This window comes from Stegostoma tigrinum, chromosome 31, assembly GCF_030684315.1.
Source record: "Stegostoma tigrinum isolate sSteTig4 chromosome 31, sSteTig4.hap1, whole genome shotgun sequence".
Taxonomy (NCBI): Eukaryota; Metazoa; Chordata; class Chondrichthyes; order Orectolobiformes; family Stegostomatidae; genus Stegostoma; species Stegostoma tigrinum.
In genome coordinates, this window is record NC_081384.1 from 38,877,323 (window position 1) to 38,902,531 (window position 25,209).

Consider the following 25,209-nt stretch of genomic DNA (forward strand, 5'->3'; position numbering starts at 1 on the left):
TTCCCTCTCATGATTGACCCTTCAACTGAAGGGAGCAACTGCTCTCTAATTACCCTGTCTGTACCCCTTGTAATCTTATACACCTCACATGAACCCCCCCCTCAGTCTTCTCTGCTCGAAAGAAAATAATCCAAGCCTAAATAATCTCTCCTTACAGCTCAGATTCTCCATCCCATGCAACATCCCGGTGAACCTCCTCTGCACCCCCTCCAGCGCTAACACATCCTTCCTGTAGTGAGGCGATGAGAACTGCACACAGTACTCCAGCTGTTGCCTAACCAACACATTGTACAACTCCAACATTAGCTCCTTGCTCTTATACTCTCTGTCACAACTGAATGTCCCAAATGCCTTCTTAACTATTCTATTCACATGCTCTGCCAACTTCAGGGATCTGTGAATAATTACCCCAAGATCCCTCTGTTCCTTTAAGCTACCTAGTGTCCTGCCATTCATTAAATACTTCCTCATCATGGCTCAGTGGTTAGCACTGTTGCCTCACTGCGCCAGGGACTCAGGTTTGATTCGACCCGTGACTGTCTGTGTGGAGTTTGCACATTCTCCCGTGTTTGTGTGGGTTTCCTCTGGGTGCTCTGGTTTCCTCCCCAGTCCAAAAATGTGCAGATTAGGTGGATTGGCCATGCTGAATTGCCCATGCTGTTCAGGGATTACCTATAGGCAATGCAGGGTTATAGGGATAGGGTAGGGGGTGCACTGTGTGGGATGGGCTGAATAGCCTGCTTCCATACTGTAGGGATTCTATGATTCTACTTGTTTCTTCTTCCAAAGTGCATTACCTCGCACTTTTTTATATTCATCCATAGGATGAGGGCCTTGATGACTAGGCAGCATTTATTGCCCATCCCTAAGTGCCCAGAGGGCAATTAAATGTTGACCGCAATGCTGTGGGTCTGAAGTCTCATGTCGGCCAGGCCAGGTGAGGATGGCAGTTTCCTTCCCTAAAGGGAAAGGCATGTGAACCAGATGGATTTTTCCCAACAATTGATTCATCATTGGACTCTTAATTCCAGACTTCTTTTTCTATTGAATTCAAATTTCTCACAATTACCATGGTGGTATTTGAACCTGAGTCACCAGAACATTATCTGGATTAATAGTTCAACAATAATACCACCAGGCCATCACATTCCCTGTAGGGTAATCAGGGGTGAATACCATCTGCCACTAATCTGCCTGTAACTGACAAACATTTTCTTTGCTTTTAACCATTCTACCAATCTTGGTGTTATCTGCAAATTTGCTTAACATTTCCCCACATTTTCATCTCTATCATTTATGTATATAACAAACAATAAAAGCCCAGTACTCATCTTTGCAGAAAATTGTTGGACACTAACCTCTAGTCACTCAAACAGCCTTCTACCTTATGTCCTGTTACTAAGCCAGTTTCTGATCCATCTTGCCAGGTTTCCCTTAATTCCATGTGCTTTAGCCTTCTCAATTAGTCTCCTTGCTAAAAGCTTTGCTAAAATCCGTATAAACTACATTAACTGAACTTCCCTCATCCTGGAGTAGGACTTGAAACCAGAGTACTATCCACTGGCAGTACCTCTCCCATCTCTTGTACGTCTCCACTGTACCCTCACTACTCCAGCTGATCTCATCCCTGTGCCATCTGCTAAGAACAGATACACACAAATATATGAAATCCACAGTCGCAACGGGAACCTCAATTTTCATTTGAAATAGGAGCTGAGAGAACTCTATCTCCCTCTGGGTCCTGGCAGATGGTGGGGCAATGCTGGTGGCAATGCCAATCTCAGAGAACGAATAAGACGCTGAGCGCAATTAACATTACGCAAGTCGACGCAGTCAGTGTGAGTACTGAGACTGAAGGTTTTAGTGCCAATCTAAACAATAGTGTCTGCAACTGAGTCATTTTGCATTGGCCTTGATGCCACTATCATTACACACTGTCAATATTATGTTGACATTCTTTTCTGATCTCATCTCCATTTTATTAAAGTGGTATTTGCTCTCCTGAATGCACTGATCCTTTCTCCAATGACAGTCTGGGAATTAAATGCACTCTGTTGCATCAATACTCCATAAACTCAACCTTCCCGCTCTCTGTCACCCCCCCAACCCTACAACTTTCTGAGGGCTCTGTGCTCCTGTAATTCTGGTTCCCTAATTATCTTGATTCTGTTTGGTCCCACAATTGGGTGACCTTTCAAATGCTTTGACCCTAACCTCTGGAAATCCCTCCTTGCCTCCCTGTCTGTCCACATCACTCTCCTAAAAACCTGCCAATGAAACTAAGCTTTTGGTCAATGTCCAATTATCCGTCAATGTGGTTCCATGTCAGACTTTTTCTGATGACATTCTTGTGAGTTGCCTTTGGAAATGTTACAACATTAGAGGTTCTACACAAAAGCAGGTTGACACAAAAAAAATCAAACACCTGCGTCCACAAGCTATGCCACAGCGTGGAGCATCACTGCTGATGTCAATCTTGTCTTCACCTGATGGCATCACTGTGCAGTAGGAGCTACGTTTTCTTAACGGGATTTACTGTGTTGGAAAGAGGAGTAGGAATTGAATATGATATTGTCTTTCTCAGTCCCAGGGTTCAGGATCCATTTCCTGGACCTCTGTTCTGTCTCAGCTGATTCTGGCTTATTCCACTTGCCTTGGTGAGTGCGGCTTTCCGTTCGTGCTCAAGAAGCTCAATACGATTCAGGGCAAAGCCCATCGACCCCCTTCAACATTCACTCCCTTAATTATCAACCTGCAGTAGCAGCAGTGTGAACCACTGTGCTGAGATAACTTGTCAATGCCCCTTTCACAGCACTATCCAAACCCATGACCACTTCAAGGGCAGCAGATACATGGGAACATCACCAACTGCAAATGCCTCTCTGAACTACTCACTAACCTGACTTGGAAATTTATTGTTATTCTTTCAATGTTACTGGGTCAAAATCTTGGAATTCCCTTCCTAACAGCTTTATGGGTGCTCCTAAACTCTAGGGACATTTTTCAAAATTCAGTTATGGGACATGGGCAGCGCTGGCTACACCAGCATTTTTTGCCCATCCTTGAGAAGTTGGGGGTGAGCTGCCTTGTTGAACCGCTGCAGTCTTTGGGCTGTAGGTAGACTCACAATTCCATTAAGGAAGGAATTCCTGGATTTTGACCCAGTGGCAAAATTTACCTGCAGTGGTTCAAGAAGGCAGCTCAGCACTAACGCTGGGGTACAGCCCTATTGGAGCCAGGTTTTTCTCTGTATAACACTGGGGTACAATACTGGTGAGGACAAATCTGTCTCTGTATAACACTGTAGTACAGCACTGGTGAGAATGGGGTAGAATACTAGTCGGGACAGGTTTAGCAATATACATCACTGTACTACAGTGTTAGTTAGACAGACTAGCACAGATGTGACAGGGATCGGTACTGAGTACACTTTTGTTTGTCAATCACTGGTATTTTTCCCACAACGTGAGAGGTGCACTCTTGTGTGACCTCACCCTGTAGAAAATTGTATTATAGGGAAATTGCTATAGAAAATCGCTATACCTGTACAGCAGAAAGTTCACATTATCCAAAGTGTCCACTATTCATCATTTCTGCTAGAGCCAATTCATGTTAATGAAACATGCATTATAGCAGAAATACCTGTACATAAGTGATGTAGATGTGAATATAGGAAGTATGGTTAGTAAGTTTGCAGATGACACCAGAATTGTTGGTCTAGTGAAGAAGATTGTCGAAGATTACAAAAAGATCTTGATCAACTGGGTCAATGGGCTGAAGAGTGGCAGATGGAGTTTAACTTTGATAAATGTGAGATATTGCAGTTTGGTAATACAAATAAGGACAGGACTTATACAATACATGGTCGGGTCCTGGCTCACATTGTAGAACAGAGAGACTTCGGGATTCAGCTACACAATTCTTTGAAATTTGCAGGGTGACTGAGAAGACATTTAGTACACTTGCCTTTACTGTTGAGACTGCTGAGTACGGTAGTTGGGATGTCATGTTGAGGTTGTACAGGACATTGGTGAGGTCTCTTCTGGAGTACTGTGGGCAATTTCTGGTCACCCTGGTATAGGAAGGATATTATTAAACTGGAAAGGGTTCAGGAAAGATTTAGTAGGATGTTGCAGGGACTGGAAAGTTTGAGATATAAAATATATTGGAAACATTGGGACATCTTTCACTGGAGTTTAGGAAGTTGTATATACCTTATTGAAGTTTATAAAACCATAGGGGCATAGATAAGGAGAATGATGTGGTCCTTTTCCCTTGGGTGGGTGATTTCAAATCTAGGGGGCATATTTTTAAAGTAAAAGGAGAACGATTTAAATAGGACATAAGGGGCAACTTTTTACCCACAGTGGCACATGGGCAGATGAACTTCCAGAGGAATGTGAAGGATGCAGGTACAATTGCAATGTTTAAAACACATTTCAATAAGTACATGAATAGGAAAGGTTCTGAGGGATAATGTGCCAAATGCAGGCAGTGGGACTAGTTTAGTTTGGGAACATGGCTGGCATGGATTGTTTGAACTAAAGGGTCTGTTTCCATGCTGTTTGACTCTATGACAGATGGAATTTAATACAGAGAGGAATGGGTGAAGTATTTTAGCCGAAAGTATAATGGTGTGGCAATGTAGCCTGAACAGCATTGCTCTGCAGAATGTAAAGCGACAGAGGAATCTGAATATGTGTGAAGGTGGATTGGTGAAGGTGGTCGGACAATATTGAGTGATCTTGGGTTTCACTGTTAAACATATTGAGTATGAAAACAGGGAGGTTATGATGAACCTTCAATAAGCGCTAATCAGGCCACTAGTAGACCACTGCATACAGTTATAGTCCATACACTTCTGGAAGATTGTGAGGGTCCCTGAGAGGAAACAGATGATGTTTCTCAGAATGAATTCAGGGATGAGAGATTTTAGTGATGAGGTTCAGTCACAGAAGCTGGGGTTGTTCTCCTTGGAGCAAATTGGACTCGTGATAGACATGTACAAGATTTGACACATTTAGGTGAGGTAGAAAAGAGCAAATTGTTCACATTAGTTCCTCCTTCTTGTGATACAAAAACTACAGTAACACAGATACAACGTCTTGGGAAAGAGACGCTGGGAATGAAACGAAGTGTCATTTGTTTGATTGTAATGACCTGGAGCACACTATCCACGATGGTGGTAGAAACAGAGAATGTCAATGACTTCAAAAGGAAATTGGATAGAGGCTGGGCTAAGGATACACGGCCAGGGAATGAGACAGACTGAACTAATTCTGTGGAGAACCAGCATGGACATAAAGGCCTGAATGGCCTCCTTCTGCACCTTCTGTGAATGGAATCTTCCTTTTTTAATACAATGGTGGATGTAACAAAGTTTGGCTTTTAATAGCAACCTTTCCTGTCCCCTGTCGGTGCCTGGATCACTCACAGAACTCCCTCCCGACACCAGCCTCAGGCAGACAGTTCAGATTTCCCATTTGTGATGGCTGTCAGTGTTCTCACAGAGTTCATTGCGGCCCTTCAGTGACCATTCACTGACCACTTGATTGCCTTAATTAGTGCCAGCGTGGGAATGTGGACTTTGGGCCTTCCTGCCCAGAACTTCACTCCTACAATCATGGGAAGTTAGTGGGCATTCCCCCGATGCCAACCCACTCACTTCCCCTTCTTACCATGTTCTCCACTGTTTATTGGGAGGGAGGATTTTGCCCTGTGAATGCTGGTACAGACACAATGGGTTGAATGGCCTCCTTCTGTACTGTACAAATCAATGATTCTACGATGTTCTACATTTTCACAACAATGGGATGTGTACTGGTGGGAATAAGTCTGATAATATGCAACACCATGATACAGTACCAATAGGTAGCTGCTTCTTACTGTGTATTACTGGGGTAGAGTATTATTGGCATACATCAGTCACTGCATATCTCTGAGCCACATCACCAGTAAATACAGGTCCATCTAGCACTGGGGCACAGTGCTGGTGTTCTGCGGGATGGTATAGATCTGACAATGGTGTATAGCACTGGTGAAAATAGATCTGTTGTTGTACAAGATAATGAAATGTGAAGCTGGATGAACACAGCAGGCCCAGCAGCATCTCAGGAGCACAAAAGCTGACGTTTCGGGCCTAGACCTTTCATCAGAGAGGGGGATGGGGTGAGGGTTCTGGAATAAATAGGGAGAGGGGGGAGGCGGACCGAAGATGGAGAGAAAAGAAGATAGGTGGAGAGGAGAGTATAGGTGGGGAGGTAGGGAGGGGTTAGGTCAGTCCAGGGAAGACGGACAGGTCAAGGAGGTGGGATGAGGTTAGTAGGTAGGAGATGGAGGTGCGGCTTGGGGTGGGAGGAAGGGATGGGTGAGAGGAAGAACAGGTTGGGGAGGCAGAGACAGGTTGGACTTGTTTTGGGATGCAGTGGGTGGAGGGGAAGAGCTGGGCTGGTGGTGTGGTGCAGTGGGGAGAGGGGACGAACTGGGTTGGTTGTGGGATGCGGTGGGGGGAAGAGGAGATTTTGAAGCTGGTGAAGTCCACATTGATACCATTGGGCTGCAGGGTTCCCAAGTGGAATATGAGTTGCTGTTCCTGCAACCTTCGGGTGGCATCATTGTGGCACTGCAGGAGGCCCATGATGGACATGTCATCTAAAGAATGGGAGGGGGAGTGGAAATGGTTTGCAACTGGGAGGTGCAGTTGTTTATTGCGAACCGAGCGGAGGTGTTCTGCAAAGCGGTCCCCAAGCCTCCGCTTTGCAGAAACCAAGCGGAGGCTTGGGGACTGCTTTGCAGAAACCAAGCGGAGGCTTGGGGACCGCTTTGCAGAAACCAAGCGGAGGCTTGGGGACCGCTTTGCAGAAACCAAGCGCAGGCTTGGGGACTGCTTTGCAGAAGCCAAGCGGAGGCTTGGGGACCGCTTTGCAGAAACCAAGCGCAGGCTTGGGACTGCTTTGCAGAAGCCAAGCGGAGGCTTGGGGACCGCTTTGCAGAAACCAAGCGGAGGCTTGGGGACCGCTTTGCAGAACCAAGCGGAGGCTTGGGGATTGCTTTGCAGAACACCTCCGCTCGGTTCGCAATAAACAACTGCACCTCCAAGTCGCAAACCATTTCCACCCCCCCTCCCATTCTTTAGATGACATGACCATCATGGGCCTCCTGCAGTGCCACAATGATGCCACCCGATGGTTGCAGGAACAGCAACTCATATTCCGCTTGGGAACCCTGCAGCCCAATGGTATCAATGTGGACTTCACCAGCTTCAAAATCTCCCCTTCCCCCACCGCATCCCAAAACCAACCCAGTTCATCCCCTTCCCCCACTGCACCACACAACCAGCCCAGCTCTTCCCCTCCACCCACTGCATCCCAAAACAAGTCCAACCTGTCTCTGCCTCCCCAACCTGTTCTTCCTCTCACCCATCCCTTCCTCCCACCCCAAGCCACACCTCCATCTCCTACCTACTAACCTCATCCCACCTCCTTGACCTGTCCGTCTTCCCTGGACTGACCTATCCCCTCCCTACCTACCCATCTATACTCTCCTCTCCACCTATCTTCTTTTCTCTCCATCTTCGGTCCGCCTCCCCCCTCTCCCTATTTATTCCAGAACCCTCACCCCATCCCCCTCTCTGATGAAGGGTCTAGGCCCGAAACGTCAGCTTTTGTGCTCCTGAGATGCTGCTTGGCCTGCTGTGTTCATCCAGCCTCACATTTCATTATCTTGGATTCTCCAGCATCTGCAGTTCCCATTATCTCTGTTGTTGTACACACTGGTTACGGCACTGATAGCTACTGAGTTTGCAGCACTGTTACGTACATCTCTGGTGGTGCATGCAATTTGAGTTGATTAATTATTTGTTTTAGAAAATATTATCAAGTGCAATTCTCCCCAGAGCCTCTTGTGACTAACACACTAAATAACAGCCAGGTTTCATGTCAACATTAAATATCAAACATTGATGTATTAGTATTGAAAATGAAGGTTTCATTTTTAAACTGCTCTTTTTTCCTCTTGGAAGTCTTTGGAATGAAACAAATCTAGGAGGACTGACTCTCTGTTGTTATCAGTACAATGTAATGTGGGATATTAAAATGGGCTTTAGTCCCACTGTTCGTGGGAGGCAGTCAAAACGAGAGGTGAGGGGTCAGAGGCAAAATATTAACTACAGCTCCCAATCCTTCAGCTCATTCATTAACTGTCCCTATGTGAACAATAACAGGGCGATCAGGGTGGATTGTCTTCAAACATCAGTCAAATCATGGCTAACAAACCACCTAGATACATGGGTGTTGATTGGCTCTGTCAGGATGAGATTAGATTAGATTAGATTCCCTACTGTGTGGAAACAGGCCCTTCGGCCCAACAAGTCCACACCGCCCCTTGGAATTTCCCACCCAGACCCATTCCCCTATAACCCCCACACCCCTGAACACTACAGGCAATTTAGCATGGCCGATCCACCTAGCCGGCACATCTTTGGACTGTGGGAGGAAACTGAAGCACCCAGAGGAAACCCACGCAGACATGGGGAGAATGTGCAAACTCCACACAGACAGTTACCGAGGCTGGAATTGAACCCGGGTCCCTGGCGCTGTGATACTGCAGTGCTAACCACTGAGCCACCGTGTCCTCAAGAGAGTTCATCGAACCATATCCCAGGATGGATCTGTACTTTTAGTTCAACCTAGGAAGAGGTTTGGGCAGAATTTAGCAGCCACACTGCTCTCTCTATCCACTGTCAGAAATTGAGGTGTTGAACTACTGTGCAGGTCCTGCCCCCTACAGGAGATAGCAAGAACTGCAGATGCTGGAGTCAGGGTTAGTGCACTGTGGAGCTGGAGGAACACAGCAGGTCAGGCAGCATCAGAGGAGCAGGAAAGTCCACGTTTTGGGTTTACACCCTTCATCGATGACCTCTGATGTTGCCTGACCTGCTGTGCTCCTCCAGCTCTGACACTGTATTGACCCTACAGGAGGAGGTCGTGAGCTGCAGATTGCCTTGTCTTTAGCTCAAAGATGATACTGTGTCAGAAAGAGATAGTGGAGACTTTCTGACCTGTTGCCTTTGCCCCCAAACACCTAACACAAAGGCCAATACAATTCCAGAACTCCACTACAGGAGGATCAAGGTATCTCCTCAACTTAAACACTGCCTTGTTCAAGTCTCGTAGTGGACTTCACCTGCAGTGACCAGAGGAGTAGTCACTCATATCAGAGGTAATTGTGGGCCTGGAATATTGAATAAGAAAACTCACAGAGTCATAAAGATCTACAGCACAGAACAAGGCCCTTTAGTCCATCGTGTGTGCATCAGTCCAAAACAACCACTTCATTATTCTAATCTGACTTTCAGCACTCGGTCTATAGCCTTGTGTCCCTTGGCATCACAAACACACATCTAAATACTGCTCAATGTGATGAGGGTTTCTGCCTCCACCACTCCTACAGGTAATGAGTTCCAGATTCCCACCACCTTCTGAGTGAAAGAGTTGGTCATGGTTTACTGGTGACAAACAACCTTCAGCTAAAGGTTGCATGGCTCAGTGAATGTGGGGCCAACTGCGCTGGGTGAACAGAGGATGTCCTTCAGTGATACCCTCAAGGTCTCACTGGCAAAGTGCAGCATTCCCACCGACACCTGGGAATCACTGGCCCAGACCATCCAAAGTGGAAGAGCAACATCCGAGAAAGCATTGTGCACCTTGAGACTTGTCGTTGGGAAAGCATGGAAGCCAGGCAAAAACAGCGTAAGGAGCACGCTGCCACGTCAATGCCCATCCACCCCTTCCCACGACCACCATCTGCCCCAAGTGTAACGGACACTGCAGAAAACACGTCAGTCTGTACGGGCACCTACGGACTCACCCTGAGAGTCAAAGAGAGAGGGCCAGTGAATGAATGTCACGATGAGGGTTATAGATATATGGTGCTGGTTATAAACACCTTGTGGATCATAGTGAGAAACAGCGAGAGAGAAAAAGAGAGAGAGAGACAGAGAGAAAGTCTGTATCTGTGTGTGTGCATGCAAATCATGCATTTATAACTCACAAAAACAGGGTATGTACACTAATATTGATATACAAGTAATAAGTGACCACCCTTGCCCCCAGTGCACACGTGCACACACACATGCACACACACGTGCACACACACATGCACACACACACGGCGCACACTTGTCCAGACGGACTATCTTGTGGAATACTGCCTTGTCTGAGGTGATGTCTTTTGGATCAGGCATTAAATCCAGGCTTTGGGTGAATGCAAAAGATCCCAATGCAGTATTTAAAGAAAAGGAGAGTTCTTCCTGGCGTGCAGGAAAATATTTATCCCATCAATAAACTAATTATCTGTGATAATCACATTGCTTTTAGTAGGAACTCAAATTGGCTGTCACATTTACTACATTACAGCAGCTCCTTTAAAACTATTACATTGGCTGCAAAGTGCTTTGTGATATCCTGAAGTCACAGAAGTGCTATTTCAATAGAAATATTTCTTTGATAAGCTAAAGAGATTTGTGTCAAGCATCATTGACAACACACTCCTTCCTGCAACTAGGTGATAAATACAGAGGAATATTTCACACTGAATGCTGTATAAAATAACTATGGTGTCACAGAATCCCAACAGTGTGAAAGCAGGCCATTAAGCACATCAAATCCACACCAACCCTCTGAAGAGGATCCCAATCTGCCCTATTCCTGTAACCCTGCATTTCCCATGTCTAATCCATCCACACATCCCTGGCCACTACAGGCAATTTAGCATGGCCAGTCCAGCTAGCCTGCACATCTTTGGGCTGTGGGAGGAAACAAATTTTGGGTCCCTGGTGCTGTGAGGGAGCAGTGCTAATCACTGAACCACTGCGCTGTCATACACTGATCGATCCTAATAACTCCATGCATTGAGAATTCCCCATGTTTGAGGGTGGGAGGATTGAGTCTCTTTGTTTGTCAGTACCTCCAGCCCATCCACTGTATTGCTGCTGTCACTGGGTGACTATATGTAACTCCCCATCATAATTCAGCAAGTTCAATAAGAGCAGAACAATAGAGAAACAGTAGCTATGTGAGAATGGGGCGGGGGGGGGGGGATGTGTCTGCGTCAAGCCCATGAATATATACTTGCTTGTATGTGTGAGAATGTGTCTGATATATGTGCTTCCGTGTATGAGTGAGTACAACAAAACAGGCGTATAAAAGTTCAAGTCACTGTAGGGATACTGGTTGTCTTCATGTTTGTCTAAACTGGTTGCACTGATGTTCTGTCATCAGAGAGAGACAACTGGTGATGGTTTAGCCCGAGGGTCACCTTTCCTCAGGCAAGGGTGTGACCTGCATGATCAACTGACGTGGGAATTTAACCTGTGCTGTTGACATCACTGTGTACTGCAAGCCAGCTGTCCAGCCAACCAAGCTAGCTGAGATCCCTGTAGAACAACACATGTTTACGCACCAGTGTGTGTATATACATACATTTGTTCGTATATGCAAAAGTCGTGTCTAAATAGAAACGTATTTAATTTCTTTACACTTGTCTGGGATGTAGGAGTCAGTGACGAGTTTGTTGCCCACCACTAATTTACTTTGAATTGATTGGCTTTACAGTCAGGTATTAACCACATTACTGTTGGTGTAGGTAAGGATGGCAGATTTCCTTCCCTAAAGGACAGTATTGAACCAGATGGGTCTTTGTGACAGTCAAATGTAGTTTCATGGTCATATAACTGAGACTAGTTTTTAATTCCAGATTTATTAATTGAATTAATTGATTTACAGGTTTTGTGGTGGGACCTGAGTACACATCATTAGCATCATTAGCCTGAGTCTTTGGATTGCTAATCTGGTAATGTCACATTACAACATCCCCTTTTCCCCTGTATATTCATATATGAATGTCTCTATATAACTATAGGTGTTTATCTAGTGCATGTGCAAAAATCCATATATGTTTGAGTGTGCTTGTACATATATGAGGTTGTAAATGTGCATGTGTATGGATTTATGCATGCATATATGTCCTTTTATATATCCGAGTGTACATATATATATATACATACACTAGTATCTATGGATGGCTTTGCTGCATATCTGTGTTTCTAAATGCGCTTTGCATACATATATATGTGTTTATGTACATATGTACATGTGGCATGTGTAAGTGTACATGAATGTGAGCATATTGTGTGAATATGTGGTTGGTATGTGAATGTTTGTGTAATAGATCATAGATCATTGAATCCCTACAGTGTGGAAATAGGCCCTTCAGCCCAACACGTCCACACCGACCCTTGGAGAATCCCACCCCAAACCCATCCACCTACAACCCACCGAAGCAACACATCCCTGAACACTATGGGGCAATTTAACATGGCCAATTCACCTAGCCTGCACAACTTTAGACTATGGGAGGAAACCGGACCGCTCGGAGGAAACCCACGCAGACATGGGGAGAATGTGCAAACTCCACACAGACAGTTGCCCGAGGGTGGAATTGCACCCAAGTCCCTGGTGCTGTGAGGCTGCAGTGTTAACCACTGTGCCACAGTGTAATGTGCGCATATATTGTGTGCATGTGAGTGCAGTGTGTATATTACACTGTGTGTAGTGTGTGTACATAGGCTTCTATATATAAGTGCAGTGTGTATGTATGTGGTGTATGTGTGTGTACATGTGGCACATGTATATCTGAGTGTAATGTGTGTATATGTGGTGTATATTTGGTGTGTGTATATGCATGTGGTGTGTTTGTATTAATGCAGGGGTAGTGTGTATGTATATATGGTGCATGGGAATGTAGTATGTATATATATATGATGTGTTTATGGTGTGTGTGTAGTCTGTGTATATGTGGCATGTGTATATCTGAGTGTATATGTGGTGTAGCATGCATATATTTGGTGTGTATGTATATCTACATATATGTGCGTGTGGGTGAATATAGTGTGCGTGTCTGCAGCGTTTGAACATTTGGTTGGTTCGTGAAGCAGCGTGATTGCAACAGTCTGGGTTCAATTCCCATCACAGGCTGAGGTTACCCTTCCAACCTCTCCCCTCACCTGTGGTGTGGTGACCGACAGGTTAAACCACCACCGGGTGTCTCTCTCTAAATACAGAATTCTCATTCTCTCTCGAAATACAGAGCAGCCCTATGGTCTGGTAAGACCGTGTGTGTGTGTGTGTGTGTGTGTATGCACTGTGTGTATCTCTTGTGTGTGTGTCTCTCTATCTGTGGAGTGTGTGCGCACCGGCCTCACAGCCAGAAGCTCCGCACTGGCGTCAGTTTCACCGTCATTTTCCATTAACTGGATCCCGTCCCCCCAACAGCTCTCGGCACCAGCCAGGGAGCCACTGGATCCCAGCACCCACAGATCCCCTGTTGCCTCTCACTTCACGCCGGGATCCCGGATTCTGCAGACTGATTCAGTTGCCTCCCCCATCCCCATCCCCAACAAAACAGTACTTACTCTGCACCTCGAACTTGCGGATGATGGTGTCCAGGTAAGTGTTCTGAGGCGCGACATGGCCCCTTCGAACCGGCATCTTGTCGGGAAGTGTTCGATTAGCTGCTAATTCCTTGGAGCAGGCACTGTCTGCTGCCCCATGTCCCCCCGTCTCTGTCTCTGAGTGTGTAAAGCTAACACGCCCTCCAGCAGCCGCACTCTGTTACCAAGACACAGGACTCGAGGGAAATTCAGGCTCCATCATCGAACTAACACCTCCCAACAGTATCTAAATGATGAAAACCTCCAATCCAGAAAGAGAGAGAGAGAGCGAGCGGGGGTGGGGAACAGCGACAAGAAGAGAAGGAATCTCTTGGCTTATTAAAGAAACAAAGGCACTTTTCCAGACAAAGGAGGGGTTGGAGCACACACGCACACACACACACACAAAATGAACTGTTTACCCAGTGAACAAACAGCTGCCAGAAGAAGCAGCAGGGACTGGTGACATGTACAGCAGGTGCTGCTGGCCGAGCGGCATTTAGGATTGAACACCAATAAATCAATACCGCTGTTGTGACCCTGCCCTGTTCCCAAGGATGCAATTCATTAACTCCACTCTGAGGAAGGATCTGCAGACAGATTCCCAAACAACTCATTCTAAATTCTGATGAAATGATCTTCTACATAATACGTTGGAGAGGGTCAAACCAAGGTCACGGCAGCTCTAAAATCAGTTTAAAAGGGGCACAATAAACTCCTGGTTTCTGTGTGTTTGAAACATACAAACATATAAATGTGTATTGCATCCCTTGGGTTAAAATTCCACCAGATGTAGAGTCACAGAGCACGGAGATAGACCCTTCGGTCCAACTAGCCCACGCTGCCAGCTCTGGGGAAGAGGCATTTAGACTCAAAACTTTCTCTCCATGGAGGCTGTCTGATTCGCTGTGATTTTTTGCTTTTAGTCCCTGCTGACCATGTTCTCCCAAACTAAACCAGTCGCACTTGCCTACTCCTGGCTCAATTCCCTCTAAATTTTCCTATTCATGTACACAACCAAATGCCTTTCAAACGCTGTAACTGTACCTGTATCCATTACTTCCTCCGGCAGATCACTCCACTCACCAGCCACTCTCTGTGCAAAAAAGTTGCCCCGCATGTCATTTCCTCTCAACTTAAAATTGCCCACTGACTTTGAACTCCCCCACACAGGGAAAGAACCCTTGCTATACATTGTATCTTTGCCCCTCAACCTCTTATGCTCCAGCGAGAAATGTTCCAGCCTATTTTTATAACTGAAACACCCCACTCCTGGCAACATCCTGGTAAGTCATTTCTGAACCGTCTCCAATTTAATGATGTCCTTCATATAGTAGGGCACACAGTACTTCTGAAGAGGCATCACTAACATCCTGTACAACCTCAACATGACATCCCAACTCCTTTACTCAAAGGTATGAGCAATGAAGGAAAGCATGATTAAATGCCTTCTTAACCGCCAGCCATTAACAGTACAGGGGCTGTCAATATTCACCATAATGAGAATTCCCCTATTATTCAAAAAACTGAAAACATTTTTTCCAGCAATTTCTGTTTTGTCCTCTTTTATAAGGAGAAAGAATGAGATGAGTCTAAACTATGGTGTTTAAAAATGACCCATTTTTGAACCAATTTTGAGCTCCTCAGTATTAGTCACTCTCAGGACAGGTACAGCACAGGGATAGATACAAAATAACACTCACGCTACTCTTTTAAACTGGAAGTAAAACTCCCTCAACACTATCCCCATTAAACACTTCCAGGACAGGTAGGACGCAAGGTTAGATACAGAGTAAATCTCCCTCTACACCGTCCCCACCAAACATTCCCAGAACAGGTACTGCAAAGTTTCCTCTAAACAGTCCCCACCAAACATTCCCAGGAAAGGACCAGTACAACCTATCCATGAATCCCACATTCCCCTCTATCAACTTCACTTCCGCCAAGCTGATTACACCCATTACTATTTTCCAGGCTGACCTTCTAAATGGTTCCTTCCTTGGGTATTGTCTTCTACTACTTCATCAGTTCTTTCTCAATATTCCCACCTTTGAGCACTCTGTCCATGTGAATTCCTACCCATCTTTAACTTCCTTTTCATATCCAAAGTTCTTGAATGTGTTGTCGTATCTGACATCCATGTCCACCTTCCTAGAACTCAATGTTTGAACTTCACTCATTGAGTTTCTGCCCCTGACTCAGCACTCTTTGAAGTCTCAGAAGTCTTGCCAGCATTGTGTGTCAGTTGTGACTCAGCCAGCAGCATCGTTCTCCATTAGTTAGCCAGTTATATGTTAAGACTCCAGTCTATAAAATCTGAGCTGTTCCACCAGTGCAGACCTGAGGGAATGCTGCACTGTTGTAGGTGCTGCCCTATCAATGTCACGTTAAACCAAGGCCAAGTTCACCCTCTCAGGTGGATGTAAAATCCCCCGAGTGCATCATGACGAAGAGCAGGAGAGTTCTTCCCATCTTTCGGCCAATATTTATCTCTCGATTAACATGGCTAAGAGCACAGTACTGTTATGACAGCTTGCTGAGTGCAGATTATGTATTGCAGTTCCCACTAACACGACATTACTAACGTGCATTATTTCATAAACTGCTTTGTGATTGCACAATCGTATAAAAGGTCTTATGTAAATGCGAGCCTTTCTTTCCTTTGTGTGACTGTGACTTTTGGTGAACTATCCCTTCTCAAACTGATTGCAGGACATGCCATTGCCAATTCCAGCCGACTGCTGCATCTATCCTTTGTTATTCAGCTCAGTGAGCCTACATCAGTTACATTCCACTCTGAGCTATGCAGCAGTGGCCAGAAAATCTCTTACAGCGCTTTTGCCTCCTGCTCCGGTATGACTTCCTCTGGAGTCCTCCAAGTGTCTATCCTTGTCCTCATCCAAATTGCAACATTGTCCATCCAAAGATATTGAATTGTCTAAATGTGCAACATGCAGTTCTTTATCTTCACTATCTCTTTCCCACATCTGCCTGTTTGGTCCTTTAATTTGTCATTCAGCCTTGGATGAGCCTCAGTTTTCTCTGGTTTAACATTGGGAAGAAAAAACTTGTTATCTGTGACCGCTGTAACAAACACAACCTCTTGGTATTCCAACAAATCCTCTAATCACTGCAATAACAAGGTGTAGAACTGAATGAACACAGCAGGCCAAGCAGCATCAGAAAAGCAGGATGGCTGACGTTTCGGGCCTAGACCCTAGGCCCACCTCTAATCACTGTTTCAGCTTGTGCTATTGAAGCAAATATTCATAACAAAGATTCTTAACTGACGTTTACATCAGTTTCTAATCCCATATATTACCCACAAAAGACAGCCTAATCTTCTCCACCTAACACTTTCATCATCCCAGCCATTTCAGAGCTCAAACACTCATATCTGCCTCACTCAGACACGGGAAGAATGTGCAAACTTCACACAGACAGTCACCCAAGGGTGGAATTGAACCTGGGTCCCTGGTGCTGTGAGGCAGCAGTGCTAACCACTGAGCCATCGTGCTGGTGGCTATAACTTTTATGCCATCCTTTATTTTGATTATACTGCAGTGAAATACCTTGGGATATTTTTATGCATTAAAAGTGTAACATAAATACATGTCTTTGTTTATTTAGAGGATGTGGGTGTTACTGGTAATGTCCAAACTTATTGTCCATCCCAATTTGGTTTTGAGAAGCTGGTGATCGAATATCAATTTTCTCGGCGGTTTGATGTATCTGGCCATTTCTGACACAACAAGAATTGCATTTGGACTAAACTGGATTTAAGGGAAGATGACGTTCCCTAAAACACCTTGGTAAAGCAATTAACTTCTGTTTTTTTTTATTTGTGGGATGTAGGCATCACTGCCTGGCCAGCATTTATTGCCCATCCCTAGCTACCCTTGAGAAGATGATCAGAGCTGCCTTCTTGAACTGCTGCAGTCCTCCTGCTGTGGGTTGACCGACAATGCTTCTAGTGATATTCAGTGGTTTAATGGTCAATAAAATACTAAAAATAGCTATCAATTCTAATTTTAACTTACAGAATTTAAGTTCCTACTATCAGGAAGTGATTTCAATTAAAGTACCCTCAAACTTTGTGGGAAGCTAGGGAAGTGATTGCTGGGCCCCTTGCTGAGATTTTTGTATCATCGAAAGCACAGGTGAAGCACCAGAAGACTGGAGATTGGCCAATGTGGTGTCAATATTTAAGAAAGGTAGTAAGAAAAAGTCAGGGAACTAAGACCGGTGAGCCTCTCATTGGTGGTAGGTAAGTTGTCGGAGGGGATCCTGAGGGACAGGATTTACATGTATTTGGAAAGGCAAGGGATAGTCAGCATGGCTTTGTGCACAGAAAATCATGCCTCACTAACTTAACTGGTTTTTTGAAGAACTAACAAAGAAGATTGATGAAGGCAGAGCAGTGGACATGATCTGTATGGACTTCAGTAAGGTGTTCGACAAGTTTCCTCATGGTAAACTGGTTAGTAAGGTTAGATCACATGGGATACAGGGAAATCTAGCTATTTGGATGAGGAACTGGCTGCAAGGTTGGAGACAGAGGGTGGTGGTGGAGAGTTACTTTTCAGACTGGAGGCCTGTGAACAGTGGTGTGTCATAAGGATCGGTGCTGGGTCCACTGCTTTTCATCATTTATATAAATGATTTGGATGTGAACTTAGGAGGTATGGTTAGTAAGTTTGTAGATGACACCAAAATTGGAGGTGTAGTGGACAGTGAAGTAGGTTACCTTTTGGTACAACAGGACCTTGATCAGATGGGCAGGTGGGCCGAGAAGTGGCAAATGGGGTTTAATTTAGATAAATGTGAGACTCTGCATTTTGGAAAGGCAAATCAAGGCAGGACTTATACACTTAATGGAAACATCCTTGGGAGTGTTGCTGAACAAAGAGACCTTGCAGTGCAGGTTCATAGTTCCTTGAAAATAGCAGGTCGGCAGGATACCAAAGAATGCATTTGTATGGTTGCCTTTATTGATCAATTCATTGACCATAGAGTGAGGAGGGCGTGTTGCAGCTGAACAGGACATTGGTTAGGTCACTTTTGGATTACTACATGCAGTTCTGGTCTCCCTGCTATAGGAGGGATGTTGTGAAACTTGAAAGTGTTCAGAAAAGATTTACAAGGATGTTGCCAGGGTTGGAGGGTTTGAGCTATTGGGAGAGGCTGAATAAGCTTTAACTGTTTTCCTGTTGGAAGCTGAAGGGTAACCTTATGCAAGTGTGTAAAATGATGATGGACACAGATAAGGTGACTAGCCATGGTTTTTTCCCCGAGGTAATGGAGTCCAAAACTAGAGACCACAGGTTTAAGGTGAGGGGGAAAGATTTAGAAGGGACCTAAGGGGCAACATTTTCACACAAAGTGTGGTGCATGTATGGAATGAGCTGGCAGAGAAAGTCGTGGAGGCTGGTACAATTACAACATTTAAACAGCATCTGGATGGGTATATGAATAGGATGGTTTTAGAGGGATATAAGCCAAATGCTGGCTAATGGAACTAGATTAATTTAGAATATCCAGTCAGCATGGATGAGTTGGACTGAAGGACCTGTTTCAATGCTACACAGCTCTATGACTATTACTCTTAAGTCTCTGGGTTACTCACTTAGTGACGTAACCCATCATACGACCATTCCTCATTGACACTTTCATTTTCCTCTGTTGTGTTTTTGTAAAGTGCCCCATAGTGTCTTGGGCTGACTGGACTTGCCATAGGAAATGTAGGGTTACAGGGATCATGTGGGAGGCTGGGTCTGGATGGGACACTCTTCGCAGGATAGGTGCAGACTCAGTGGGCCAAGTGGCCTTTAACTGCACTGTAGGGATTCAATAATTCAATGATTCCCGTAGAATGGAGGAGCAAGGATGAATGTTTTGAAGTGGTGAAGTGTTTGTCTCTGACATGGTGCAGCCTTCAGTGCTAACAATCTTTGTTCTCCAGTACAGTGGGAAACTGATATCACCCTATCTGCAATGTGAGCAAATCTCAGGAACTGTGCAGGGCATCGCTGGGCTGGCAGTGCTTGTCTGCGTGTGTAATGGGCTCTTAAAGATGGTGCATGTACAAGGGATGCCAGGAAATCGGGATATCAGCTGAGATGCGAGTTGTTCCAGGAACAGCACATGGTAAGACAGGATGGAAATTGAATTTGAAAGACACTGTTGGGCATGGTAGGTAATCAATGAGGTGAGTTTATTATGATACAACAAGCAAAGTTGCCATGCCTTGTAGCAACAAACCCGCCGAAGAACTCGGACTCGTCCAAAAAAAGAGTAAGATTCAACTCGAAAGCTGGTAGTAGGCTTTGAGGTCTGTTCTGGTTTGTTCAATGGAGATCAAGCAATCACAGAAATGTTTTATATGTGCTCCATGGAGCATTATATTCATTTGATTCATTGTGTCTACTCACAGGTGAACCAAGAGAAAAGTCTACCCTTTGATTCCAACATTGTGAGGACAGAGAGAGTGTGGGCTCACATGCAGAATACTCAACAGCAGTGAAAGTTCAGAGGAGCTTATATAAAACTCAATCACGTGTTGAGGCTTCTGGTTAGAGTTGAGATGCCAACAATTGGATGTACTTTGTCGAAGAGATGGATTACCATGGGGATACATGACTTAGTTGCTGATGGAGAATAAATTAAGGTGAAATCACGCTGGCTGTGTGACCCCTCTTGAGGTCATCAACACATAACCAAGGCTGCACAATGCAACACTGAGGTAGGTGCAGGGGTGTTCCCTTCAGTGTCCTGCTTAATATTTATCCTTCAACCTATGCCACAGAAGCATCTAATCATTATTTCATTGCTGCTTCTGGGATTTGTTGTGCACAAATTGACTCCCATGTTTCCTACATGTAAGAGTGGCTAAGCTTGAAAGTGTTTCACTCGTGGTAGTTTGCTTTAGGTCATCTTGAGACTGTAAAAGGCATTACAGAAATACAGAAATCTCTCATTCTTTAACATCTGCACTATCTATATATATCTATTCCTCAATTCACACTAACATCTCTCAGACTAATGAGCACAACATTCCTGTGAATTGCTGAGCTCAGAACTGCTGGTTATTAATTCAGGACACAGGGGAAGCCTCCTAAACACAGAAAGTGCCTAAATGTTCTGAGGAAGGGTCATCCAATGCAAAACTTTAACTCTGAATTTTATTTACAGATACTACCTGATGTGCTAAACTTTTCCAGCAACGTCTGCTTTTGTATCAATAGTGAGTGCTTTATCTTTCAGGCAATTGTCCACTTTCAGAAGATGTGCAAAGGAGGTTGCAGGAACAGCAACTCATATTCTGCTTGGGAACCCTGCAGCCCAATGGTATCAATGTGAACTTCACCAGCTTCAAAATCTCCCCTTCCCTCACTGCATCCCAAAACCAGCCCAGCTCGTCCCCTCCCCCCACTGCATCCCTAAATCAGCCCAGCCTGTCTCTGCTTCCCTAACCTGTTCTTCCTCTCACCCATCCCTTCCTCCGCACCTCAAGCCGCACCACCATTTCCTACCTACCACCTCATCCCGCCTCCTTGACCTGTCCATCTTCCCTGGACCGACCTATCCCCTCCCTACCTCCTCACCTATACTCTCTCCACCTATCTTCTTTTCTCTCCATCTTCGGTCCGCCTCCCCCTCTCTCCCTATTTATTCCAGTTCCCTCTCCCCATCCTCCTCTCTGATGAAGGGTCTAGGCCCAAAACGTCAGCTTTTGTACGCCTGAGATGCTGCTTGGCCTGCTGTGTTCATCCAGCTCCACACTTTGTTATCTTGCAAAGGAAGGAAACAGTTTCGGGAAAGCAAGACATCAGATATCTATCAAAGAGGTTAATAAAGTAGAACGGTCCACAGCTGAAGGAGAATCTAAAATTTTTCTAAAGGGAAAAAGATGATCCAGATCTTACATTTTGGCCTGCTGATATTTATGCCATCTCACCAATTTACAAGTGTCACTATATGACTAGATTGTAAGCCTTGGTAAAGAAAACCCTGTCCACAACTGAAAACTGTGTGTATCAACATGGCCTTAAAATTAAAGGCATGTCACAAGAACCTCTCTTATTTAGCAGATGCCAAACAGAAGAAATACTTATAAATATTTCATAACCAAGAATTCTCACACTTCGGTAGGAAAACATGTACTGACATCAATCTTATTCATGTTGAGAAGGAACTAGTAGGAAGCACAAGAATGGGAATCATGTCCCCTATCACAAACCAGAGTGATGCCGGTTGTAGTTATTTTACCCAACCTTCATGGTACCATTTGAATTTGTGTTGACCTTGCGCACATCAGCAAGGTGATGAGAGAAATCTGTGTTGTGTCTGTGGTTGATGAGAGTTTAGTTAAACTTTCCTACAGCTTACATGAACTTGATGTGACCTCTGTTCCATGGTAATCTAAAGTCTACATTGCTCTCAGAATAAAACTCAGTGGCAACCCCCCAGAAATGCTCAATGTAGGGGCTTCAACATTTTCATGGGATTAGGGAGGAGTGAACTGTTATCGAGGGGATAAGGCCGTGCAGTTTTGGAGGCTGAAAGCTCCCTCCCTCAGTTCCACAACTACTGTGACCCCACAGCTTTGGCCCCTTCTCCTGGATTTTGCTTTTTTCAAATGCACAGGTCTGGGTAGGGATACAACAGATGCTGACTACGTGGCCCAGAAATTGTTCCTGAGACCCAAGGCCTAATTTCAGGGCAGTGGGAGGCCTCTTGACCAAGCCCAGGCACTTCTTGACACTCTGTCAACTTGCCTCAGACAAAATTATGGGGTTCTGTTTCCTACTTGAATGTCATTGACTGGTCAGATCAACACATGTCATTCACAGATAGAGGCAAAAACAAAACTACAGATGCTCAAATCCAGGGTAGACACACAAGAGGCTGGAAGAACACAGCAGGCCAGGCAGCATCTGGAGGAAAGGAGCAGTCAATGTTTCAGGTGTAACCCTTCTTCAGGTCTGGATGTGGGAGTGGCATGGGGCTAGAGGCACTTGAAAGAGGCACGCTTGTTTGAGTGAAATGGTTGTGTACAGCACACACGTGTGTGAGGGCCTGATGGATCAGCACATGGCCATTTGCAATCGACAGGAAAATTGAAAAATGTCAGGGGTTCCTGCTGCCTGTGGATATACCCCCTGTTGCAGCAAGGAGGCACTCAGTAGATCCTGGGCTCAAATCTTACCCATGGATGCGCCCAGCCATTATAGCACGTCAAGATGGCTTCAATAACTTGGGGTTAGAAGAAGAAAATTATTCAAAATCCAATGTACTAACCAGCGACCTCCCCACTAAAAGTGTGTATATGCATGTGTGTGTGTGAGTGTGCGCACGTGTGTGTGTACATGTGCATGTGTGTGTGTGCGCGTATACGCCTATGTGTGTGCACGTGTGTGTGTGTGTGCATGCGCATGTGTGTGCACATGTGCATGTGTGTAAATGTGTGCATGCACACGTGTGTGCACCTGAGTGTGCGAGCATGTCCACGTGTGTGTGAGCACGTATATGAGTGTGCACACGTGTGTGCATGTGCGAGTGTGAGTGTGCATGAGCATGCAGATGTGCGTGAGTGTGTGTGTATGTGTGCGCGTGCATGAGTGTGTGTGTGTGTGTGTGTGTGCACGTGCCGATGTCAGGTGAGTACATTGTCAACTTTACCTCTTTCTGAGATGCCTTCCACAGTCAGATAACCCTTCTCTTGTTAACATGTAACGCTCCTTTACCATTACCGAATCTCCCACTATCAATATCCTGGTGGTTACCATTGACTGGAAACTGAATTGGATTTGCCTTATAAATACAATGACTGTAAGAGCAGGTCAGAGGATTGGAATACAGCAGCAAGTAACTCACCATCTGACGCCCCAAAGCCTGCCCACCATCTACAAGGCACAAGTCAAGAGTGTGATGGAATATTCCTTAGTTGCCTGGGTCTATGCAGCTTCAACAACATTCAGCTCCATCCAGGACAAAGGAACCCACTTGACTGGCATCCCATCCACCACCTTCAACATCCAGTCCTTCCAACACTAATGCTCAGTAACAGCACTGTATGCCATCGACAAGATGCACTGCAGAAATTCATCAAGTCTCCTAAAGACAGTACTTTCTAAATACATGGCCACTTTGATTTCGAAGGACAAGGGCAGTAGATAGGTGGGAATGCTACCACCTACAAGTCTTTCTCTAAGCCCCTCAACATCCAGACTTGGAAATTATATCACTGTTCCTTCACCAGAGCTGAGTCCAAATAGTAGAACTCTCTCTGTATTATTCTGTAGGGAGCCCCTAAACTCCCAAACACTGTAGATCAATACCATATTCTGAATGAATGAATGAATGATTTTATTGACATGTCTATTTTACAGTGAGAAAAGCAGTAAAATACAGTGAAAATCTTTTTCACTGTCACCATAATCCATTGCCATGATAAATAATTTGAAGAATAGAGGCCTGTGACTCATGCTGTGCTAAAGGAGTTCTTGCTGGGACCTTTGTAATTTGATATTTACATAAATGATCTGGATACAAATGTACAAGGCATGATTAGTCATTTTGTAGATGATACGAAATTACAATAATGAGGAACGTTACCAAAAATTACGGAGGCATCTTGATCAAATGAGGAAGTGGGCTGAGGATTGGCAAATGCAATTCATACAGATAAGTGTGAGGTGTTACATTTTGGAAAATCAAATTGAAGTAAGACTTGTACAGTAAATGGTAAGGTCCTGAGGAGTGTTTTGGAACAGAGGGACCTAGGAATACAATTACCTCGTTTGTTGAAAGCGGTGTCACAGATAGACAGGGTGGCAAAGAAGGCATTTAGCATGCTGGCCTTCACCGGTCAAGGCATTAAGTATAGGAGTTGGGATGTTATGTTACAGTTGTATAAGTTGTTGGTGAGGCTGCACTGGGAGTATTGTGCACAGTTTTGGCCACCCTGTTATAGGAAATGCTTAGTTAAACAGGAAAGTGTGCAAAGAAGATTTACAAGGATATTGCCAGGACTGAGTTATAGAAGAGGTTGGCCAGGATAGGACTTTATTCCTTGGAATGTAGGAGAGTGAGGGGTGACCTTATTAAAGTGTATAAAATCATGAGGGGCATAGATAGGATGAATGCATGTTGTCTTTTTCCCAGAGATGAGGAATTGAAAGGCATAGGTTTAAGGCGAGAGGGGTTAGATTTAAGGAGGACCTGAAGGGCGACTTCTTCACGCAGAGAATGGTGAGTATATGGAATGGGCTGCCAGAGAAAATGGTTGAGGCAAGTGCGATAGCAACATTAAAAGAGCACCTTGCCACCATCTACACTGGACCCAACCATTGTTGAAGTTGCTGCTCTTCAGATGCCATCTTTTGCTGCCTCATCATCGTCAGTGCTGGACCCACCAACATCAGAGTTGCATCTCTCGCTGCTAGGCCCACCCCAATTTCGCTGTGATGCTCTTTCATCGCTACCAACCCTGGACCCAATCAATGATGAAGTCTCTGATCCTCAGGTGCCATCTTTTGTCACTGGGCCTACCTGGCTGGTGTCACTTCCGCTGATGTAACAGCCGCTGATCCCAGTGCCAGGTCTCTTGCTCGCCCTTGGAAAAGTAAGTAAGGGCTCACTCGAGTCCCCTCTATGCTCACTTGCTGCCACCATAAGGTTCACACTAGGCTCCCTTGAGTCCATGCTGTGGGCAATTA

The 25,209-nt window shown here is 45.0% G+C and overlaps 1 protein-coding gene across 3 annotated transcripts in view; it reads right to left on the reverse strand.

Annotated features, from left to right (window-relative positions):
* kcnh6a (potassium voltage-gated channel, subfamily H (eag-related), member 6a) overlaps positions 1–13,957 on the reverse strand; it is a 220,707-nt gene extending 206,750 nt beyond the window's left edge. For 2 of the 3 annotated variants that reach the window (XM_048560822.2, XM_048560823.2), the window contains exon 1: positions 13,472–13,955. In XM_048560822.2, coding sequence (XP_048416779.1) covers positions 13,472–13,547 — 76 coding nt within the window. In that variant the 5' untranslated portion in view covers positions 13,548–13,955. Of the gene's footprint in view, positions 1–13,471 lie in introns of all 3 variants that reach the window. The other variant, XM_048560824.2, reaches the window with a different exon arrangement.
* Positions 13,958–25,209: the final 11,252 nt, after the last annotated feature.